The sequence below is a fragment of the Protopterus annectens genome, chromosome 8.part0 (genome assembly GCF_019279795.1).
Source record: "Protopterus annectens isolate FY-2018-M chromosome 8.part0, PAN1.0, whole genome shotgun sequence".
Lineage (NCBI taxonomy): Eukaryota > Metazoa > Chordata > Ceratodontiformes > Protopteridae > Protopterus > Protopterus annectens.
The window spans coordinates 96,012,518-96,035,275 of record NC_056741.1 but is presented as its reverse complement, the minus strand read 5'-3'; the positions used below and the strand labels follow the sequence as shown (position 1 = coordinate 96,035,275).

Sequence of the window (22,758 nt, the reverse complement as noted above, 5' to 3'; positions counted from 1 at the left end):
TTTGTATTGCTTTTCACCAAAGGAATTTATCAATATGCACACACACACACACACACACACACACACACACACACACACACACACACACACACACACACTCTCTGACAAAAACTTTGTTTTACATAGCAAATGTTTGCATTCCCATGTTTAACAGATATTACATTTCTCTGAAAAATATAAGCCATTTTAATCTCTGCATGCAACATAAAATAAAAGTAATGTGCATTCATTACATTGGGATTGCACTGTAACATATTTGAATTCATTTCCTTGATAACATTCATGGGAATTTATATGCTGTTTTGGCATTTTGATTGCAAGGCTACTCTTTTGCAATTTCCTTTCTTTGAGTCACGTCTTTTTTTAACCTCCACCCTTAGTTCAGACATAATATAAAGCTGCTTAGTAATGCAGAGTAAGGAAACAGCACAATTCTTGCTTTGACAGTTCTTGAACATTTGACCATTTTTATTAACAACTAAGTATAAAGAAAACAGACATGACATACGATGGGCTTCACCTTCCATCTCAGGACATTTATACCACAATTGAGCAACATCAGACAGACACTGAAAGGGAACAAGGGACTCCAGGTCTGAATAGAGGTATGAATATTGCTAAGGAATTATGTGTTTTGAACCATGTATATGACAATCTAGAGAGGTGATTAACTAAATGCTGGTAAACATTGTAAATTACCTGAAAGTACATTTAATTAAGAAAGAAAAAAAATTCAAGACAGAACTTCCTTCATTGCCTGTTCATTTCATCCCTTAAACTTAGCATTTTTTCTCACCAATTCTGTTCAAGTTTAAAATGTCACTAGCTATGAGCGCTAAGTTGCAGGCAGATCTAACTCTGCCTAAATGGAGGATATCTCCAGGACTACTTCTATACTGCAGTTAACATTGGAGAAAAATAAAGGTCACAATAAGGGGAAAGCTTGAAGCTATCATATTCAGATACTGCACAATAGAATTATAACAACAACAATTGTGAAAAATTCTGGTGGACAGCACACACTGAAGTATCACTATTTATTTTGTAAAACAATAACAACTACTACATCTCTCCATGTGTTTAGGGTGTAGAAACACCAATGGCAGGCAGATATTTCTCATTTTCCTTATTGCATTTTCATCTAAAAGGAAACAAGAACATTTTCCTCATGATTGTGCTAAAATGATTTGATCTGTAAAATGTCAGAACTGCTACTCCCTATAATCCACTGGGAGAGCAGTTTATATTTCTGAGTGGGGTGGATGAAGTTCTGTAGGCAATTATGGTAGAAAAGATAAATTCTAGTCTAGTAAAACGAAAGAAAAAAATATATGGTATCCTTCAAAGTCTCAGGAAACCCAGTAATGATATCCCATTTTTAACTCAGCTATGGAATACGTGCTATTTTATTATTTTATTATTTTGTAGTACATATTTTACAGTTCACTTTTTATTAGTGAATGCTTAACACATTTCAAGGAGTGAACTTCACAAACTTCACACTGTGAAGTTTCTGCTTGGTTTGTTAAATGAAAAAAAAAATAAATAGCCAATGGCTCAACTCAGTGTGAGTAATTACTTCTAGAAATATTTCTGGGCAATTCAGAATGCTGTGTTTACATACCGTTCACTGAAGACAGGTATGTTTCCATTTGCACATTTATCTGCTCAGCAACAGAGACACTACTTTAGTGAACTGGAAATGTTGCTGTAAATTTCATGAATGTTACAGCTTAACATGCTGTTCCCTAAACGTTCCAAAACACGACATATGACAGCAGCAATGAAAAAAGCCCTGAGTCAGCCATTTTATTTCTGACCAGAGGTTATGACATACGTTTCTAATCTGGTTCTTTATGAGAAACATTTTGCCTTCATAAACTATAAGAACTATTTAGGTTCCCAAGGGATATCTTCATTTCTTATGAAATATATAACTGAGTCCATGTCATTTATGGCTTGTAAAGAATGACTAGTCCTAACCATGATACTGCAACTGTGTCAGTCTGTAGTCAGCATTAAAGGCAATGTTCTAAGCACTAAAATGATTTTATCATTCCTCTAAGACTCGAGTCTTCCATTTCCATGTAGCAACAACATAAAAAACATAAAAATTCAATCATTTTCTCACCGTGCATAAACAAAATATTGGATATTAAAAACTATCATTTCAGATAGAGATACAAGGGCTCTGGTTTCATATATATAATTTCTTATCAAACAGCTAGGGCACCAACACATGAAAAGTGATAATTTGGAAAACAGCAACAACAAGTAATTTCCGGAAATGAGGGTTATGTGAAAATAAACATGACTGGTTTAGAACAAATCTCTTCAAAATCTTCTTTTGTTTACTTGTGTTACACAGAGACATTTTGTTACTTACTAGAAGTGTTCATGGGTCTCTGCAACCAAAACTGTTGCAATGTAAGTAAAAACAAGACCAGTCCTTAAACCCAATTATATGAAGACAAGCAGTTAATATATGTGCCCTAAATTTATAGAAGCTTATATTATAAGCATCACATCATTTTTATTTTATATCATTTTATTTGTTTCTAAAAGCAGTTTGTCAAACAAAGATATATAGTCAGTCTACCTGTTAACTTCATAAGGTACTTTCAGCCATATACAAACTCTCCATCGGCAGGTAAATCCTTTTTCCTCCAAGAGTTAAATTCTGCATTTTAAACTGCTATACACATACCCAAATTTCTATCACAATGTGTTATTCATTAATTTTCATAGCACTCAGTCTCTATCTTCCTTTATTATTTCTTTCACATATCCATAAATCTTCCAGACTAGAGGAGTATTAAAGTATGTGCAACCACATTCTCCCATTCTATTCTTTTGTCTGATCCTTCCAAAAGTCCTAATCTTATTTAATGAACTTCGCAAAAGGCACAGGAACACAGCGGCTTAAATCTTCTCAGAATGTCAGTTATACAGAATATATCCAGCTCATCCAAAAGAACAATAGCTCCACAAAAAGTAAAAGGGAACGTTCTTTATTGTAAGACCAGTAAGCGTTTTCACCCTTGGAGGGCTTCTTCAGACTGTACAAATTAATTAAAAGGCACAGCCCTTAAATAGTCAGTTCAATTAAAAATAATTAAACAATTAAAATTCAATGCTGAAGTATTTTAAAAATACAGAATAACAATTCAGAGACCTAATGGTGTGGTGACATCATACCTGAAACAGCATTATAATATACAACAGTTCTATTTGATGCTTGTAAAAAATATAAAGGATATATATAACATGGCATGACATCCCTCTACATCTCTAAAACTAGTTTAAACATTGTTTGTAACATTTTTACTTCCTTATAATGCTTGCAATGTTATCCATAGGCCACCAGATGGTGTTATAACTTAATATCCTAATAGGCATGATACACTTTTCAACTGAGAGTTAGCACACAATCATTTTCAACTGATACTAGTAAAAATACAGAATAACAATTCAGAGACCTAATGGTGTGGTGACATCATACCTGAAACAGCATTATAATATACAACAGTTCTATTTGATGCTTGTAAAAAATATAAAGGATATATATAACATGGCATAACATCCCTCTATATCTCTAAAACTAGTTTAAACATTGTTTGTAACATTTTTACTTCCTTATAATGCTTGCAATGTTGTCCATAGGCCACCAGATGGTGTTATAACTTAATATCCTAGTAGGCATAATACACTTTTCAACTGAGAGTTAGCACACAATCATTTGATACTAGTATGAAAAATGTGTTATAATTAACTAGGAAATACATGCTAGTAGATATATAAAATCATATGTCATATCATATGTCCGGTTTATGAAAAAGTAATAAACAATGTTGAGTTCGTGAAAAACAGAATATGAGGCATAAATATACATAGTTAAAAACTATAATTCTAGACCATATTACATCTGGGTACTATTAAAAAAGAATGCTTATGGGTTTAACAATCTAAGAAATGGTATTGTAAATACAAAGAGATTTTTATACATATATATGCACAATAATTATCAATGTTTTAAAACTCTGCCTAACCTCCTTTTCTTAAGGAAGGGGTAAATGTTAATCTTGTCATTCAAACCTGGAGGGTGGTCAGATTTACATCTGATGATCCACCTTGTTTCATATTCTAAGGTAAGTGTCTCCACATCCCCTCCTCTTAACGTGGGAGTAATACTTTGTATAACAAAAAAGGTAAAAGTATGCCCATCCCCTCTGTTTTTAACGTGTTTAGCCAGGGCACGTTAAAAACAGAGGGGATGGGCATACTTTTACCTTTTTTGTTATACAAAGTATTACTCCCACGTTAAGAGGAGGGGATGTGGAGACACTTACCTTAGAATATGAAACCAGGTGGATTATTCGATGTAAATCTGACCACCCTCCAGGTCTGAATGACAAAATTAACATTTACCCCTTCCTTAAGAAAAGGAGGCTAGGTAGAGCTTCAAAACATTGATAATTATCGTATATATATGTATAAAAAATCTCTTTTTATTTACAATACCATTTTTTAGATTGTTTAACCTATGGGTATTCTATTTTTAACAGGACCCAGATGCAATAGGGTCTAGAATTATAGTTTTTAACTAAGTATATTTATGCCTCATATTCTGTTTTTCACGAACTCAACATTGTTTATTACTTTTTCACAAACCGGACATATGATATGACATATGATTTTATATATCTACTAGCATGTATTTCCTAGTTAATTATAACACATTTTTCATACTAGTATCAGTTGAAAATGATTGTGTGCTAACTCTCAGTTGAAAAGTGTATTATGCCTACTAGGATATTAAGTTATAACACCATCTGGTGGCCTATGGACAACATTGCAAGCATTATAAGGAAGTAAAAATGTTACAAACAATGTTTAAACTAGTTTTAGAGATATAGAGGGATGTTATGCCATGTTATATATATCCTTTATATTTTTTACAAGCATCAAATAGAACTGTTGTATATTATAAAGCTGTTTGAGGTATGATGTCACCACACCATTAGGTCTCTGAATTGTTATTCTGTATTTTTACTAGTATCAGTTGAAAATGATTGTGTGCTAACTCTCAGTTGAAAAGTGTATCATGCCTATTAGGATATTAAGTTATAACACCATCTGGTGGCCTATGGATAACATTGCAAGCATTATAAGGAAGTAAAAATGTTACAAACAATGTTTAAACTAGTTTTAGAGATGTAGAGGGATGTCATGCCATGTTATATATATCCTTTATATTTTTTACAAGCATCAAATAGAATTGTTGCATATTATAATGCTGTTTCAGGTATGATGTCACCATACCATTAGGTCTCTGAACTGTTATTCTGTATTTTTAAAATACTTTAGCATTGAATTTTAATTGTTTAATTATTTTTAATTGAACTGACTATTTAAGGGCTGTGCCTTTTAATTAATTTGTACAGTCTGAAGAAGCCCTCCAAGGGTGAAAGCGCTTACTGGTCTTACAATAAAGAACGTTCCCTTTTACTTTTTGTGGAGCTATTGTTCTTTTGGATGAGCTGGATATATTCTGTATAACTGACATTCTGAGAAGATTTAAGCCGCTGTGTTCCTGTGCCTTTTGCGAAGTTCATTTATTTTTATTCACAGCAGGAACACTTTTCTCTTGACTGGGACATTTCAGCAGTTTCAGTTTTAACTAATCTTATTTAACTTTGATAGTACTAAGCAAACTGCCCTTGTGAGCCATTTTAAGCCTAGCCAGTTATCACTTGTGAGACTAAAACCCTGCACCTTGTGTTTATAAGGCAAACACCTTAACCATTAGGCCACCCTCCCAACCTTTTTATATATAGTTTGTTACATTTAAGTACCACATTTATTCTATATTACTCAAGCCTTTGCTGACAGAACTTTATAAGAAAACTATTTAAATTCATAGGCTCATAGGAATATACTAGGCTAAAGACCACTAACGCTTTTATAAGCCTAGCCATGCAACCCGTGTGATCCATACATTTGATTTATATAAGTGGTGATTTACTGACTGTTTTGGTCCATCAGAGACATAGGAACCAGACCAGGGGTGAATTTCCTAATTACCATCAACTGGTGCAAGCTACACTTAAAAAGGGATGGGAGGGAACGCTGCTTCACACTGATGCGAGATGGTTCCAGAGAATGGACACTCTCTGAGAAACATATCTGTCTCTCCAACATGTCCTATTTATGTCATAAACAAAATTTATGTGTTTTACTGTATTAGATCTAATGCTGTTTGTTTTGTGGATTTGCAAAAGGGTCATTAAAACAGGGTCCAGGAATGCCCTGTATGTCAGACAAAGATCATCTGTCTGATACCGAATAAAGATACAGGTCTTTGAGGCAATCAGGGCAGGACATTGTGTTTACTCCTGCATTCTTTTTGTAAGGAACCTTTGTGGACATTCCAGTTGCTGCATATTTCTGATGAGGTACATACTGAAGGGGGCATTAAACTCTATGATGGGTCTGTGGTATGTGTGTTGAATATCCAATGTGCATTTGGTAGAATGCATAGGATTACAAAAGCAGTTGTGGGTTTTTATGTTAAGGGTAGTAGTGCGGGTGATGTTAGGGTAAGAGTTAGGCAGAAGGATAGTTTGTAGGAGCATTTGTCTGACTGAATGTTAGATTTAGAGTAGGTATTAAGTTATATGATAAATGTGTGTGTGTGTGTGTGTGTGTGTGTGTGTGTGTGTGTGTGTGTGTGTGTGTGTGTGTGTGTGTGTGTGTGTGTGTGTGCGTGTGTGTGTGTGCACGTGTGTGTGTGTGTGTGTGTGTGTGTGTGTGTGTGTGTGTGTGTGTGTGTGTGTGTGTGTGTATATTTACATACATTCAGTGCCTGATTCGTCACACAGTGGTAGAGTTATGGAAAGGATTTTTCCAAGGTAAGGTATAGAATTGAGAATAGAGGCAGGGTCATGGTTCTGTAGACTATCCAGTCTGGACAATGTGAGTGTTACACGTTTTTTTTTTTTAGCTAATGTTGTCCTCTTAGCCTCAAGTGGCTGTAAGTTCCAGCAGGTATTGGTGTGATTCACTTCGGGCTATGACACCTGCCAGCTGTTCAGATTTTTGTAGAATGCCCATATTTTTCCTTCATATTTTTAGTCTATACCTCATTACATTTTTGTTTTTCTAGCTAATCATTACAAATTGAAGTCAGTAAATAATAGCAGTCCTTTGAGTGTCAGACTTCTTAAAGTTCAGAAAGTACACCCCAGTGCATGAACTGTGTAATTTTAGCAACGTTCTAGGTTTATAATAGCCATATTTAAAATCTGTCCCTATTTTGGGATCTTTTGCCTCTACATTGTTTTTGGCTTTGTCTAGATGTTTTGTGCTAACAGTTTGAAAGGTGTGGGTGAACCTATACTGAGCTGTCATTGTTATCTACAAGGAAAGGATGAATTGTCCTGTTCAGGTTAGAGAGGAGTAGCTATTTCAAGTTTGGTTGTCAGTTTGTCTTAACTGTAACCTCACCTATAGATATGAGCTTTGGGTAGTGACTGAATGCATATAATTGCAAGGTCAAGTACCACCACAGAGTAAATGTACCTGCTGTCCATGCGACAGAATGAGGGGACTGGCAATCCAGGAGGATCATGGAATACAGCTATTGCTCCCCAAAGTTGAGGGGAATCACGTGAGGTGGTTCCGATTCTTTGTAAGGCTATCTCATAAATGTTTCCTTTAAGAGGTGTACCAGGCATATCCCAGTTTGAGCTGGCCATGGGACAGAATCAGGACATATTGTATGGATTATATCTGTCATATTACCTGGAACTTTCCATTAATCCCAAAGAATAAATTGATGCTGTTGCTGAAGTTTGGGAAGATTTCTATACCATACTACTCACATTGCGAATCTCAAGAGTATAAGTGATTTAGGAAAAGATGACGATAACTCATTCACTCCAATAGAGCTCAGGAAGTTTGTACTGTAACTTCCAATGGGCAGAGCCTAAGCCTTTTGACAGATTCAAATTATGTCCTCACATTTCAAACAAGTGTTCATATCTCTGGAACCATAGGCATTATGAGAGAAGTATAAATGTCAAACTGCACAAACTATTTTATAGTGGTAATATTCTTTATGTTATGGGTCTTAAACCAAATGTTATAAGTCACTGTAAACACAGTAACTATTACACTTGTAATATTTTGTAAACAGCTTATAATATCTCAGCTGGCACTCAAGTTACACACATACCGTCAGCAGCATTTTATTCATCTAGCTGAGAGATTTCATGTGAGGCCAAGGAGTTGTGTCTGCGTTTCTTGGTTGCTGAGATGTTTAGAAAAATATAAAAATTATATCTATATAAAGTAATATAATAAAAACAAGAGTTAATATCTATTTACCTGCACTGGACTGAGGTCAAATATTAGTTCAATTGAGTTTACTATTGTGTACGCTTTAAGATGAACTCTGTTAAAATCTTATAGATAGCACAGTTTAGGAATTATGATGTAAATATGAACAAGCAGTATTAGACTCCTAGAGGTGTCAGTAGGAGTTAACTGCAGATGCAGCTGGAGGTATCACTCAGATGTAATGAATTAAAAAATATTGTTTTTTTACTCCTTTGCGTATTTAAGGAACCATTTTTTGACTAAGGCAGACATAACATATAGAATCATTTGACAATGCCATCGAAATATGTGAAGAAGTCAAATATTTTATTCAACTGGTAGTTTGCTCTAGCTCCTTCACAAAGAAGCTTGAATTCATATCCTATAGAACTGCCCACAGCTGTATGATGCTATACTTAAACCTGTAGCTTACTACCAAAGGTATTTTAATTATGTATGCATTTATTAATTTATTATGCCATTTGCTTGGCTTCTCTACACTTGCCCAAGTCCCAGTTTCATGGGGACTCCACTCCATATCTCTCAACATCTTAATGGAAGAAATCTGGGCAAGACATAAATAATGAGAGGTTAAAGGACCCAAAATAGGGTCATATTTTAAACATCTGTGTGGAGTCTGCATGTCCTCCCCATGGTCGAGTGGCCTCCGAAAGACATGCGTGAATGGGCGTGCCTTTGCTGAAAGCTGGGTGTCGGGCTGGCAACTTGGCACCATAAAAATCGACTGCCAATCATTAGCGGACCAGAGTTCCACTGTGGTGACCCCTAACCGAGAAAAGCCAAAAAGACAAACAACAATAACAACTTAAAAGCTTAGAACGTTGTTAGTATGACACGTTTTGTGCTAACATGCATTTTCCAATGAATATGAAGTCTGAAACCCAGATTGCTTAATGATTTCAATCCTCAGTGATTTGCCAGAAAACCATTCATTTTGTGAGGAACAGACCAAAAGTATGAGGCAAAAATCTGGACATTCTGCAAAAATCTGGACAGTTGAGAGGTGAGCTCCACTCACTGAGAAAAATTCCTTGCTTTTGAAATCCCTGATTGCTGTTTTCTGTTGAAATTCCATGCTGCTGTGATTTCTGTGTGTGGTGGCAGTGGTTCCTTTATTTTGGGATTTGGTCCTCCATATTTTTGTAGCTGTGTAGTTGATATGTATAACTTCCTCTTGCAAAATAATGTGTGCTTTTAGTTTTCTTTAGCAGGTTGAATCCAACCAGTTTAAGACTGAAATCTGAGAAGTTATCAAGTTAAATGTCAAAAATCCATACAGAAATTTGTTTTCTCTTTGTTTTTTTATACTTGAGGTCTTGTAGAACATTATTATAACTTTTGTTTACAACATGTAACAATTATGGACTCACAAACCTCACCTAATATATTGGCAATGTACATATCAAGTTATGATCAGTTAGACACTTGAAAGTTGTGATAAAGCAACTATTAATGTTAACTTATGTCACTGTTGCTCAGTGTCACTCATCAGCAGTCACCTGACGTGTGTCAGTAGTGGAGTATTTGCGCATTCTAGTATCTTCCATCTTCAACGTGTGCTGCACCACCAAATATATCATTCTTCTGTGCCAAGTTAAGGACACTTACAGAGTACCCTGCCACCTGCCATGCAAATTATATGGCAGATATGTGGGTTCTATAGGTGTTACAACCCCTTTTTCCCCCTGTATGTGCTATGATAATGTCAGGGGAAGCTCTTGATTTTTAGGTAGTTCAGTATTGCACTGCAACAGTGTAAAGAGTATTACTGAACAACATGCAAAAAAAAAGGGATCAAAGCACAACACCTACTGGAATAACAGATTACACAGTAATGATACATTGTAATTTACACACTCTGTGCTATACTTTACACACTAGTAAGGTGCACAAAGAAACTATATCAGGTTGCAAGGCAAAGACAAAAAGATAAAGAAGATAGTCAGACACCTTTCATAACAGATTCCAGCAACAACCTGCTCACCGGTCCACAGGACATGAAAGGCAGATGGAAGGAGTATTTCCAGAAGCTTCTGAATGAAGAATACCTCAGAGAAGCTGTACTGTCCCAGAAACAGCCTACGATGAGAGAAGAAGAGGAGCCCACCTTAGAAGAAGTAAGAACAGCACTAAGGAAGATGAAGTCAGGGAAAGCAGCAGGCTCAGACGAGGTCACAGCAGATATGATAAAGATGCTGGGTGAGATAGGGGAGAAATGGCTCCTGATGGTACTAATAGCAGTGTGGATAGAAAGGTGTATACCAGATGGATAGAGAATAAGCACACTCATGCCACTGTACAAGAACAAAGGGGACATCCACAACTGTGGGCAGTACAGAGGCATCAAAGTCCTACCACATTGTATGAAAGTTCTGGACAGGGTGATTGATAAATGGATATGCAGAGTAGTAGAATGTAAGATGGGAGATGAGCAGTTCAGATTCAGATCAGGATGCAGCACAACTGACCCAATGTTTGCATTGTGACAGATACTTGAGAAGAAGCTAGAGATGAGGAAAGAGTCCAACTGAGCATTCCTAGACTTGGAGAAAGCATATGACAAGGTCCCAAGAAAGCTGATCTGGGCAGTATTGTGGTGATTTGAAGTCCCAGAAACATTAGTAGAATTAGTTCAGGCTATGTACAAGTTACTAGTGACTCAAGTACGAACAGTGATCAGCCTCACAGAGGGGTTCCCAGTGGGAGTAGATGTACATCAGGGTTCAGCTTTGAGCCCACTGCTGTTCATACTGGTGATGGACTACATTAGCAAACAGGTTGGAGTTGACAGATCACCAAAGCTGCTGTATACAGACAATGTGGCAGTACAGGCAGACTCTGAGCTAGAACTTCAGCAAAGGATAAAATAATGGAATGCAAATCTGTAGACACCTGGGATGAAACTAAGCACAGATAAGATGGCGGCAATGGCAGCAAATTGGGGAATTTAGAAGAAGCTGATAATAGAGAAAGAAGGGAAGATATTGGAACAGGTAAACAGCTTCAAGTATCTGGGAGGGGTGGTTGAGGAGAAGGGAAGTCTGAATGAAGAGTTCAGAGCTAGAATCAGAGGTGCTGCAGCCAACTGGTCTAGAATATCAGGTGTAGTCTATGACAGAAGAATGCCAAAGAACCTGAAAAGCAAGGTGTACAAGACAGTGGTGTGACCAGTACTACTGTATAGTACAGAAACCTGGACAGTAAAGGCAGAACAGTTGAAGAAGCTAGAGGTGATGGAAATGAAGTGCCTGACAAATATGGTAGGATGCACACTGTGGGACAGATGAAAAAATGAGGATATAAGAGCAGAAGTCAAACTAGCTCCAATTGCAGAAAAGATCAAAGAGAATAGATTACAATGGTTTGGGCATGTGTAGAAAAGCAGAAGACAATCTGGTGAGAAATATTTTGGACAAACAGGAAAAAGGTAAGAGGAAATGAGGACATCCAGCAAAGAGGTGGATGGATTGTGTAAAAGAAGATCTGTAACAGTCAGGCATGAGTGTTGAAGAAGGCAAGAGTGTGGCACTGAATCGAGAGAGTTGGCGAAAGTTAACAAAATAACCCAACCCCATGTAGAAAAGAAAATGGGAAAAAGGGGGCTGATGATGATGATGATGATAACACACTATGCTAAACCTATTATCCAATATGCATTACACCTACCCATTGCATGGTAGGGAGTGTAAGTCAGAATGATGAAATGTACACCTCATTCATGTCTGACTGACTACTGAAGCCATACAGCAAATTTTACAACAGCTGCTACAAAGCTACATTTCATGAGTCATTAACAGCACTATGTGTGAATGACTAAAACCATGGCAATAAGGGAATACAAACTTAGAGGATCTAAACCTTCCAACTGTGAAAATTTCACAACCAAGTGCAACTTCTCAGACCATATGTGTTCAATAAGCCATGAGATCATGTTAACAAATGCATTTTATAGTAATACAATGTGCACTTCACTGGATTTGAACCTCTGACTGTCTAACTCACATTCAATTGATTTGTGGATTAACTAGTGATGCCACAGAAAAACTTACTCAATAAAGCAGTCATTTGAAAGGAATGTATGAGCAATGCTTAAAATTCTGTAGTAATCAATCAATCATAACCTTCCACATACCTGACTGACAGTTTAAATAAAATGCCAGGATTACCTTGAGTCACTTATGGATATATCAGATTTGCTTTCTCTTGGGCATTGAAGCTAAGATCATTTGCACAATGGTCAGTATATCAATGTTGCCAAAGGCATTTCTCTACATATTTTTGTCAAAGAAGATGAACTGTCACTGTTTACTAACTGTGAACAGCAATGCTTCACAATGTCAAATGCTGCACACTGTAATATGTACAAAGAGTAATGTTAATACGGTTTAAAAAAAAAACAGTTGCTCGTGTGTTAATGTTCTACATGTCTTAACTAAGATGGAATGTCAAGGAAGAGAATGATAGATCTTTCTCTCTCTCTATATATATGTATATATATATATATATATATATATATATATATATATATATATATAAAAAAAATATATATATATATATATATATATATATATATATATATATATATATATAGATATTTATAGGTTCATAGGTTCATACTAGGCTATCTGCCCTGGGGCAATTATAAGCCTAACCCGATTCTGTATGGCTTACGCCACCCCTTGATTTGACTATACTGTGCCCTTTTTAAGGTTTAGTTTACTGTGCCTCTGTCTAGTAGTGACACGGGAGTAATCCCTGGGACAAACCTACGATCCCCCATCCACCTATCGAGATTCTTCTTGAAGAGATTCAGTGAGGTGCTCTGCCTCACATGAACTGGAATTCTATTCCAGAGTGAAGGGAGCCTCTGGGTTATGAACCTGTCCCTCCAGCAAGTTCTATTTATTTTTGTGCTGAGGTTCAAGTCCCTCGAGCGTGTGACTCTAAGGGATTTAGATTTACTGAGGTGGAGCATGTCCATTAATTCTGGATTTGACATAGCTTTGTATGTCAGGCATAGATCGCCTCGAAGTAGGCAGTATGCAGCTGAGTAGAGCTGGAGTTTTTTTAACCGAGCAGCATATGGCATCTGCTTGAGACCCTTGATCCTCTTGTTGAGATACTTTTGGGGTCTTTCTAATTGCTGCAGGTGTCGGGTAAGGTACATCCCAAAAGGGGCATTGTATTCTATGATGGGCCTGATGAGGGATGAATAAAGGGGCACGATTACCTCTCTTGATCTAGATGTGAAACCCTTCGTGATGAGGTGGGCTATGTAGAAGGTCTTTCTAACCACTTTGGCAATGTGGTTGTCAAAGGAGAGATTGCTATCAACTTGGGTCCCCAGGTCCCTAATAACTTTCTCTGTACTTAATGGGTTTCTGCCTATTTGGTAATTTGTGGGCACATTGTTTTTGCCAAAGGGTATGACTATACATTTTTTGGCATTTAGCTTTAAACCGTGGTGCTGGCACCAGTTATCTTTCTCTGTGAGACCTTTTTGAAGGATGTTTGTGTCAGATGGAGGTCGATTATGGCTCCCAGTTTGCAGTCATCTGCGAACTTGGTGAGCCATAGTCCTCCCATGTCTGCCTGTACCTCGGAAAAGTATATACCAAACAAGAGTGGTCCCAGAACAGAACCCTGTGGGACACCACTTGTGACCGGTTTCGAGTCTGACATGGCTCCAGCAACTCTCACTCTGTGGGTTCTGTCTTTGAGCCAGTTTGCGACCCATCTTGTGACATAGGGGTTTATATTTAAGATGGATAGCTTATCTATGATGCCCGAGTGGGGTTTTGTGTCAAATGCCTCTGCAAGGTCCAGATAGGCTGTGTGGACTACCTTCCCTTCATCTATGGCTTTGGTGACTGTTTCAAAGAAGTCAACCAGGTTCAAAAGGCAGGATCTGCCCTTGACAAAGCCGAACTGGGAAGGATCTAGTGTCTGTAGGTCCGCAATGTCTTTGTTTATGAGCTCCATGATGATCCTCTCCATAGCCTTGCAGACTAAGCTCGTCAGGCTTATGGGGCGATAGTTTCCAGGGTCCGTAGAGGCTCCACCTTTGTGGAGTGGGACCACTGTTGCTGTACGCCATTCTGTGGGCACATATCCTGTAGTGAGGCTGAGATTGTATAGCTGTTTTATTTGAGGGATTAGTTCCTCTTGGAGTTCATGTAGGGCGCAACTTGGGACGCCATCTGGTCCCATGGAAGCAATGTTTTTTGCTTTGGAGAGGGCAGGCTTCACCTGAGCATAAGAGATGTTTGGGAGGCAACCCTCTGCCGGGATAGATACTTGCTCTTTTGGGGGGGTGGGGGGTGGAGAAGTTTGCACTGAACCTGTCTGCCAAGATATTGGCAATGTCTGTGGGTTCAGTGTATTTTTTGTCGTTTAGAATCAACTCAGAGCAAGTCTGGGAGTTGCATCCCAGGTTCCTAACATAACTGAAAAAAGCCTTATGATTGTTTTTGGTGTCCTGTGCAATTTTTCTCTCGAAGCTGGCCTTGGAGGATTTTATGAGGGATCGTAATTTTTTGCTAGTGCTGATCAGAGATGCCTTCCCTATTAGGGATTTTGCTCTATCATGTAGTAGCTTCCTCCTTCTGTTGTACAGTTTATTTATGGCAGGGGTCCACCAGACTGGACGCCTGCCTTTGGATGATTGGGTATTGGTTTTGTTTGGGATAGCATGATCCATGCATTCCTGGAGATGTCCGTAGAATGCATTTATATAGGTTTCTGCAGTTTGGGCCATAGTTTCCACTGGCCCTGAGGCCTTGAAGGATTCCACTTCGGTTTTGAGAAGTGAGAAGTTTGCTTTTGAGAAGTTTTTCACTGTGGTTTTCTGGGCTGAGGGTGGGGTCGGGATGTGCACATCCAGTGAAATTAATTTATGGTCTGATCTTACCAATGAGGGATATACTTCTGGTGTGGAGCATAGAGTCCCCATGTTGGTAATGATCAGGTCTAGTATGTTGTCCCCTCTTGTGGGAGTGGTGACTAGTTGTTCCATAGCATTTGAGTTTATAATTTCCAGGAATCTTTGGGCTAAGGTGCTGGGGATTGAGTAGTGCTCCCAGTCAATGTTTGGGTAGTTGAAGTCACCCAATATAATGGTGTTCGGAGAGATCTTCATGTTCTCCAATGTTTTCAGGAAAGCCAAGTGGGATTCCTGACTTTGAGAGGGTGGTCTGTAGGATGCTATAAACTGAAAAGCACTCTTGCCCACTGTTAGTTCCACATGGATGGTCTCTGATACTTCGTGCAATGCCACTAACCTGGAGGTGTGGATATCCTTGATAAATATGGAAACTCCCCCTCCTTTTGTGGTTCGGTGCGGGTTTTGGGGCCAAAATGCATGATATGAGGTATAGCCTGGTAGTGCTGGGGTGCTCTCTGGAGCCTTGAACCAGGTTTCTGTCACTGCACAGATATTGATGTTCTCCATACTGAGTTGAGCTTTGAGTGCATGCATCTTGAGGTTAAGACTTCTGGCGTTCAGCAGCATTAGCCTTAGTTTCTTGTTCCTTGTGCTGTCTATGGGGGTGGGTTTGACTTTTGAGCCTTGCCTAAAAAAGGCACTATGGGGGTGGCAAGAGCCTTTGCCAATATCCGAAAGCCCAGTGGCGACAGGTGCAAGCTGTCCCCAGCGAAGCAACATGTCTTGTCGAGCATGTCATCCCAGGCTGACAGACACTGGATCCCCTTTGAATGACACCAAAATTTTAGCCAATTGTTAAAATCGATCATTTTGTTTTTGTACTGTGGCATCATTCTAGGTGAGGGTAAGATGCTGCTCAAGGTCAGGGTCATACCAGCCTGGGCTACATGATCAGAGTGCTCCTCTATGTCTCTTTTCATGTAGTCCAAGGAGGTACATCTCAGGTCATTCACAAAAGCATGTACAATGACTGAGTCATATTTGTATTTGCTTTGGAGTGACCTGAGTGCTTGCGTTATGTGGCGGATCCTAGCACACAACATGCAGTTCACCGTGACCGTCTCTTTATTCAGCCTGGTGAGCGGGGCGTCAGTGTGTCTGACAATAGAGTCACCTATTACAAGAGTATCAGGTGTGTTATTCAGCCTTAAGGGCTGTGGCTGCTTGGCACACTGACTTTGTGGGCTATGTATTGTGCGTGTTTTGTTTTGAGGTAGCGTTTGCTTGGATGTCTGCTTTGGAGGTCTCTGTTGCTTAGGTAGATTTTTATTTAGAGCCTCCGAGTATGTTTTTGTGTATTTATGTGTTTGGTTCGCTGATGTGGTGGGACTATGTGATACTGGAATTGTGTTGTGTGAGGTTACCTTCTCCTCCTGACTGGTTACACCAGTTTTGAGATGAGAGAGCTCAGCCACAAGTTTGGCTAAATAGTTGCATCTCTCACATATATTTGAACCTGTTTGGAGGAGGAGAGGGTTGTCCGTGTACATGAGATAGTTGTAACATTGCCTCAAAATTCCCAGATTCACCAGCTGGACTGGAGAGGAAACCATTGACTGACCTTTGGACATGCTAGAGTAATATAGGGAAACTGAATTTAAGACGGACCAATAGAGGACAGGGTAATCGTAGAGAGTATAAGAGTAAGTAGTGCTTATAGTTTAATAGTGCTAACTACTATTACTTAATTGGACCAGTGAAGGGCCTTAGAATGAGAATATGGTGTTTAAATTGAGAGATAGAGCAGTTCTAAGGGAAAAAGTGAAGAGCAGACTTTGTGGAACCAGGAATAGTTTAAACCCAATTAGGCGACGCTGCCCGCTGTTGCGCTATGAACAAAAACGCGCAAAACCGTGCAAAAGAGGGTTTTAAGAGGGGAAGATGAAGGAGTTTGGAATTGACCGAAAATGGCCAATAAAACTACAGTTTCAAGTCAGTAACCACTCCCACAGGGGCAGGCAGGCTGCTCAATGTTTTTCACTGCCACTGATCAAGACAGAGACTTCCCTTTCGCCCAAGCAAAAAATGGCCTCCAAGAAACTTACAAACAGTTCAAGAACAGCAAGCCTGTAACTGAACTTTTTTAAATCTCAGAAAAGTGGGAAATATACACACACACACACACACACACATATATATATATATATATATATATATATATATATATATATATATATATATATATATATACACACACACACACACACACACATATATATATATATATATATATATATATATATATATATATACACACACACACATCACATATATATATATATATATATATATATATATATATATATATATATATATATATATATATATATATATATATATATATATATAAATATATATATATATATAAATATATATATATATATATATATATATATATATATATATATATATATATATATATAGGTTTACTTTTAAAATGTTGAAGTTAGGTTCAGCAAACATGGAAGTGACAAACAGCAGTTGGCCGATTTCCATGTGGCCAAATGTTAGGAGAGTGAGAGTAAATAGAGAATGCAGCTTTGCATTCACTGATATGTACTCAATGTTATGCGTAGAGATCACAGTACAGTGCGGATTGGGAAATGTATCACCTTCCTCACTGTAGTGTGATCTCAGAGTTGGAATCTATAATTTGTAGGAGGTGTGGGGGTGCATGGGGGCTTGCCCTCCTGATAAATGTGAATGTAAGTGTAGGAGTTTAACTTGCGTTTTCACCTACACTGACATTATGTTCAATATTTGACATAAATGTACAATTTACTGAATTTGTTCAGCATATTAATCATTTACGCCTAATTAGTAGGCAGGAATTCAAAGTTTCTGTTCGATGTAATGCACATTTTTTTTTATTTTGTTTTTTTGATAGTAGACCATATAAATATATATATGTATATATACGTATGTATATATATATATATATATATATATATGTATATATATATATATATATATATATATATATCTATATAGGAACACTTTATAATCCTGAAATTCTGAAATACCATATTTCAGAATCTCGAGATCATAAAGCTGAAGGCTAACAATACCGAAACACCAGAAGCGCGAAATTCAAAATCCCGAAGTTCGGAGATTTTGAATTAGCGCTTCTGGTGTTGCGCTATATGAATGGATAGGTGGAGATTCAGGTAAGTATTTATGTTTAAGGGTTTTGTTTATGGGATTTAGAGTGTGTCAGTGTCTGTAGTGTAGGTTCATGTATTTGTGTGTGGGGGGAGTTGTGTGTATGTGCATGTGTGCATGTAATATTCGGGAATTCAAAATTTGTGCTTCTGGGGATTCGGTATTGTAAACTTTCGGCTTCATGATCTCAAGATTCTGAAATTCAGTATTTCAAAATTTCAGGATTATAAAGTGAATATATATGTATGTATATATATATATATATATATATATATATATATATATATATATATATATATATATATATATATACATATATATATGGATCTACCTAACTAGATCGACACGTTAAAAGAGCGAAAACGACTTCACCGACGCCAGAAGACCGACAGTTCACAAACACGACACCTCATACACTCGACACATCATAACAACAAACAAAACAAATCCCCTATCCAAAACTCACACACACAACACAAGCACACCAAAATCCTTACAAACCAACACTAACCCATACATACACAACTATCTACAACCCTAACCCAAACCCTTACCCTAAGGTCCGTCACTATCGCACACTCACCTAACTCGCGCCCTAACCTTAACTCACTTATCCCACAGCTATCCCTACACACCGCCAACATCGCACACTTACCTTACTCGCACCCTTACCTAACCCACGCCTTAACCCTAACTCACTTATCCCACCCCTATCCCTACACACCACCAACATCACACACTTACCTTACTCGCACCCTTACCTAACCCGCGCCCTAACCCTAACTCACTTATCCCACCCCTATCCCTACACACCGTCAACATCGCATACTTACCTTACTCGCACCCTAACGTCCGTCACTACCACATACTTACACATCCTTTCCCCATCGCAGTGTTCTCAGCGTCGGTGTCTTCCTCCATCGGTCTTCTGCCTTGTCGATCTTCTGGCATCGGTGAAGCCGTTTTCGCTCTTTTAACGTGTCGATCTAGTCAGGTATATATATATATATATATATATATATATATATATATATATATATATATATATATATATATATATATACACACACATAGAGAGAGAAAGAGAGAGAGAGAGAGATATGCAGGTATATACACACACACACACACACAAACACACATATACATACACACACACACACACACACAAATACATACACACACACACACACACACACACACACACACACACACACACACACACACACACACACACACACACAGACACATACACACATATATAAAAATATATAGGTTCATAGGTGTGTAATAGGCTAATGGCCCTGGAGCCTTTACAAACCAAGCCCATAGGATTACCCTGGCTTCATGCCACCCAACCTTAGTTTCCAGTGCCTCTGTCGACTAGAGCCACTGGAGTGATCCCCAGTGTGAATTTTCTATTTCCCATCCGCTCATCAAGATTTCTCTTGAAGAGGGCCAGTGAGGTGCTCTGCTTGACATGTATGGGAAGCCTATTTCATAGAAAGGGCAGTCTCTGGGTTATGAACCTGTCCCTCTAGCACATTCTGTTGATTCTGGTAATGAGGTTGAGGTCTGCGGAGCTTGTGGTTTGGAGGGATTGGGATTTCTTTAGATGTAGTATTTCTAACAGAGCTGGGTCAGATATGGCTTTGTAAGTCAAGCAGAGATCACTTCTATGTAGGCAATATGAAGCAGAGAATATATATATATATATATATATATATATATATATATATATATAAAAGGATAAAGGGGCTCAAACATATGTCATACGCTGCCCGACTGAAGAAACTCCAGCTCTATTCAGTCGCATACCGTCTGCTCAGAGGTGATCTGTGCCTGACATACAAGGCCATGTCCAACCCGGAATTAATGGACATGCTCCACCTCAAAAAATCCAAATCCACCAGAGCCACTAGAGCAAGAGACTTAAACCTCAACACGGATATAAATAGGACGTGCTGGAGGGACAGATTCATCACCCAGAGACTCCCTACACTATGGAACAGAATCCCAGTCCATGTGAGGCAGAGCCCCTCACTGACTCTGTTCAAGAGAAATCTTGATGAGTGGATGGGAGATCGAGGTTTACCCGGAATCATCTCTGTGTCACTGCTGGACAGAGGCACAGCAAACTAATGGGTATAGTATTCTCATCCTAAGGGGTGGTGAAAGCCACACACACTCTGGCTAGGCTTATAAATGCCCTAGGGCAGATAGCCTAGTATGAACCTGTGAACCTATATGAACCTATATATATATATATATATATATATATATATATATATATATATATATATATATATATAGATAGATATATATATATATATATATATATATATATATATATATATATATATAATATGAATACATATGTAGGTCTACTTCATAGGACTGAAATTTCAGAACATCGGACCTCTCATCTTCAAAGACCAGAGGATCGAATTTCAGAAATATCGAACTTGCATGTATATGCCATTTGTGTGGTATGTTTATTGAGTTTTTTCTAATTTTGGATAAGAATAAAGGCTGGAAATGGGAGGATAGGGCAAAGTTAAAAATGGGAAGCAAGCAGAGGATAGAACGCTAGGTGAGCAATTCAGGAATGATCAGGATGGAGGCAGGATAGAATCACATCTGTCAGTGTCTTCTCTGTTAATCTTTATATATATTTATTTGTTTATTTTACATTGTCAGTGGAGGCCCGGGGAGAAAAGCTCCACATAACAAAGCACGTTAACAGAGACAAACAAATGGTTACTAATACATAAGATAAACGCAGGTAGACATTATCTGTACAAATACATAGATAGATATAAATATCTATGGATCTATATTTGTATCTAGATCTAGATATTTTATAGATAGGATTATACATCATTTGCATTTCTTGATGTCCCAAACAGCCATTGCAATACGTCAAAAATGTAAATGTTGATGCATTATTACGCATGTGCCGAAAAATAATCTTCATGCATTCAAAATTTAAAACAGTAAATAAACAATACATATTTTTTTTGCAAGGCTAATTTTATATGCAAACTCTGAGATCACTCAAAATTGGGGAAAAATAATGTTCCCAGACCTTGAGAATTGTACAGTACTGTATACCTGTCGACATCTGTTTAGTCAGTCCAAAGCTGTTTGATTTATAATTTTTTTTTTAGAATAAGATATCATAAATATTGTGTGAAACTAACATAGTACACTGTCTGATCCTTTGTATAAGTCATACATATAGGTGTAAATGAGAGTTATATACAGGGTCTTTTTGTAGGACAGGTGCCCTACATACCTTTTTGTAGGACAGGTGCCCTACATACCTTTTTGTAGGACAGGTGCCCTACATACCTTTTTGTAGGACAGGTGCCCTTTTTACTCTTATTATTTATTTATTTTTCTATAAGAAAGGAGAGTTGAGGAAGGAAGTCAGGGATGTCTGAGGCAGATTAAAAGTGGGAGGTTACATAGCATGAAAAGGCAGATATGACTGACAGGGTGTGGGGTAACACACTGAGCCGAGGGGGTACATATTGGTAAAGGAGACATCAGACAGATGGCAGACAATGGTAAAGGGTGGATTGTATAACATGACAGGGTTGGTTATGGACACAAAGGGAAGGGGAAACCAGAAATGGGGATAAGATGGGATATTCAGAGTTGTATACTCTGCCAACTTTGATGAAGTGTGAAATCACTTCCCACACTTGGAACTGTCACCACTGTGTCCTGCCTCAGTGAATGCTAGGAGTGCTGGGTAGGTAAGCACCTCAGTTAGTTGCTATAGCATGTTTTCTATATGGTCAATGCAGGCTTCATACCTCTTGTCCATGATCACAAGCTCAAGCAGTTCCTGATAGGTGACATAATAACCACCTCCACACCAGTCACACGGGATAGTAATTCACCATCATCTGAGGTAGAGCTACATGACACAGGTGGTGCAGGTAGGGCAGGAGATATGGAGGTAACTTTGTCAAGCTGTGATCCAGATGTACTGGTTGCCTCATGTGGTGGTAGTGTTAGCAGTACTGCTTCTATCTGTGCATGTGTGTGTGTTTGTCTGTGTGTTTTGGGGGAGTGTGACAGACAGTGCCAGAACAGTCAATCCAGAGCTATGTGATGCTGCATATAATAGTAACACAAATGGAGATAAAGGAAGAAAGAAAGAAAGAAAGAAAGAAAGAAAGAAAGAAAGAAAGAAAGAAAGAAAGAAAGAAAGAAAGAAAGAAAGAAATTATATGACATAAAAG

The 22,758-nt window shown here is 38.0% G+C and overlaps 1 protein-coding gene across 1 annotated transcript in view; it reads left to right on the top strand.

Moving 5' to 3' along the window:
* Nucleotides 1-404: 404 nt before the first annotated feature.
* Nucleotides 405-22,758, top strand: part of LOC122808667 (C-type lectin domain family 4 member E-like) — a 431,913-nt gene continuing 409,559 nt past the window's right edge. The window contains exon 1 of the mRNA XM_044079643.1: nucleotides 405-605. Within this exon, the coding sequence (XP_043935578.1) occupies nucleotides 500-605 (106 nt within the window). The 5' untranslated portion in view covers nucleotides 405-499. The remainder of the gene's footprint in view (nucleotides 606-22,758) is intronic.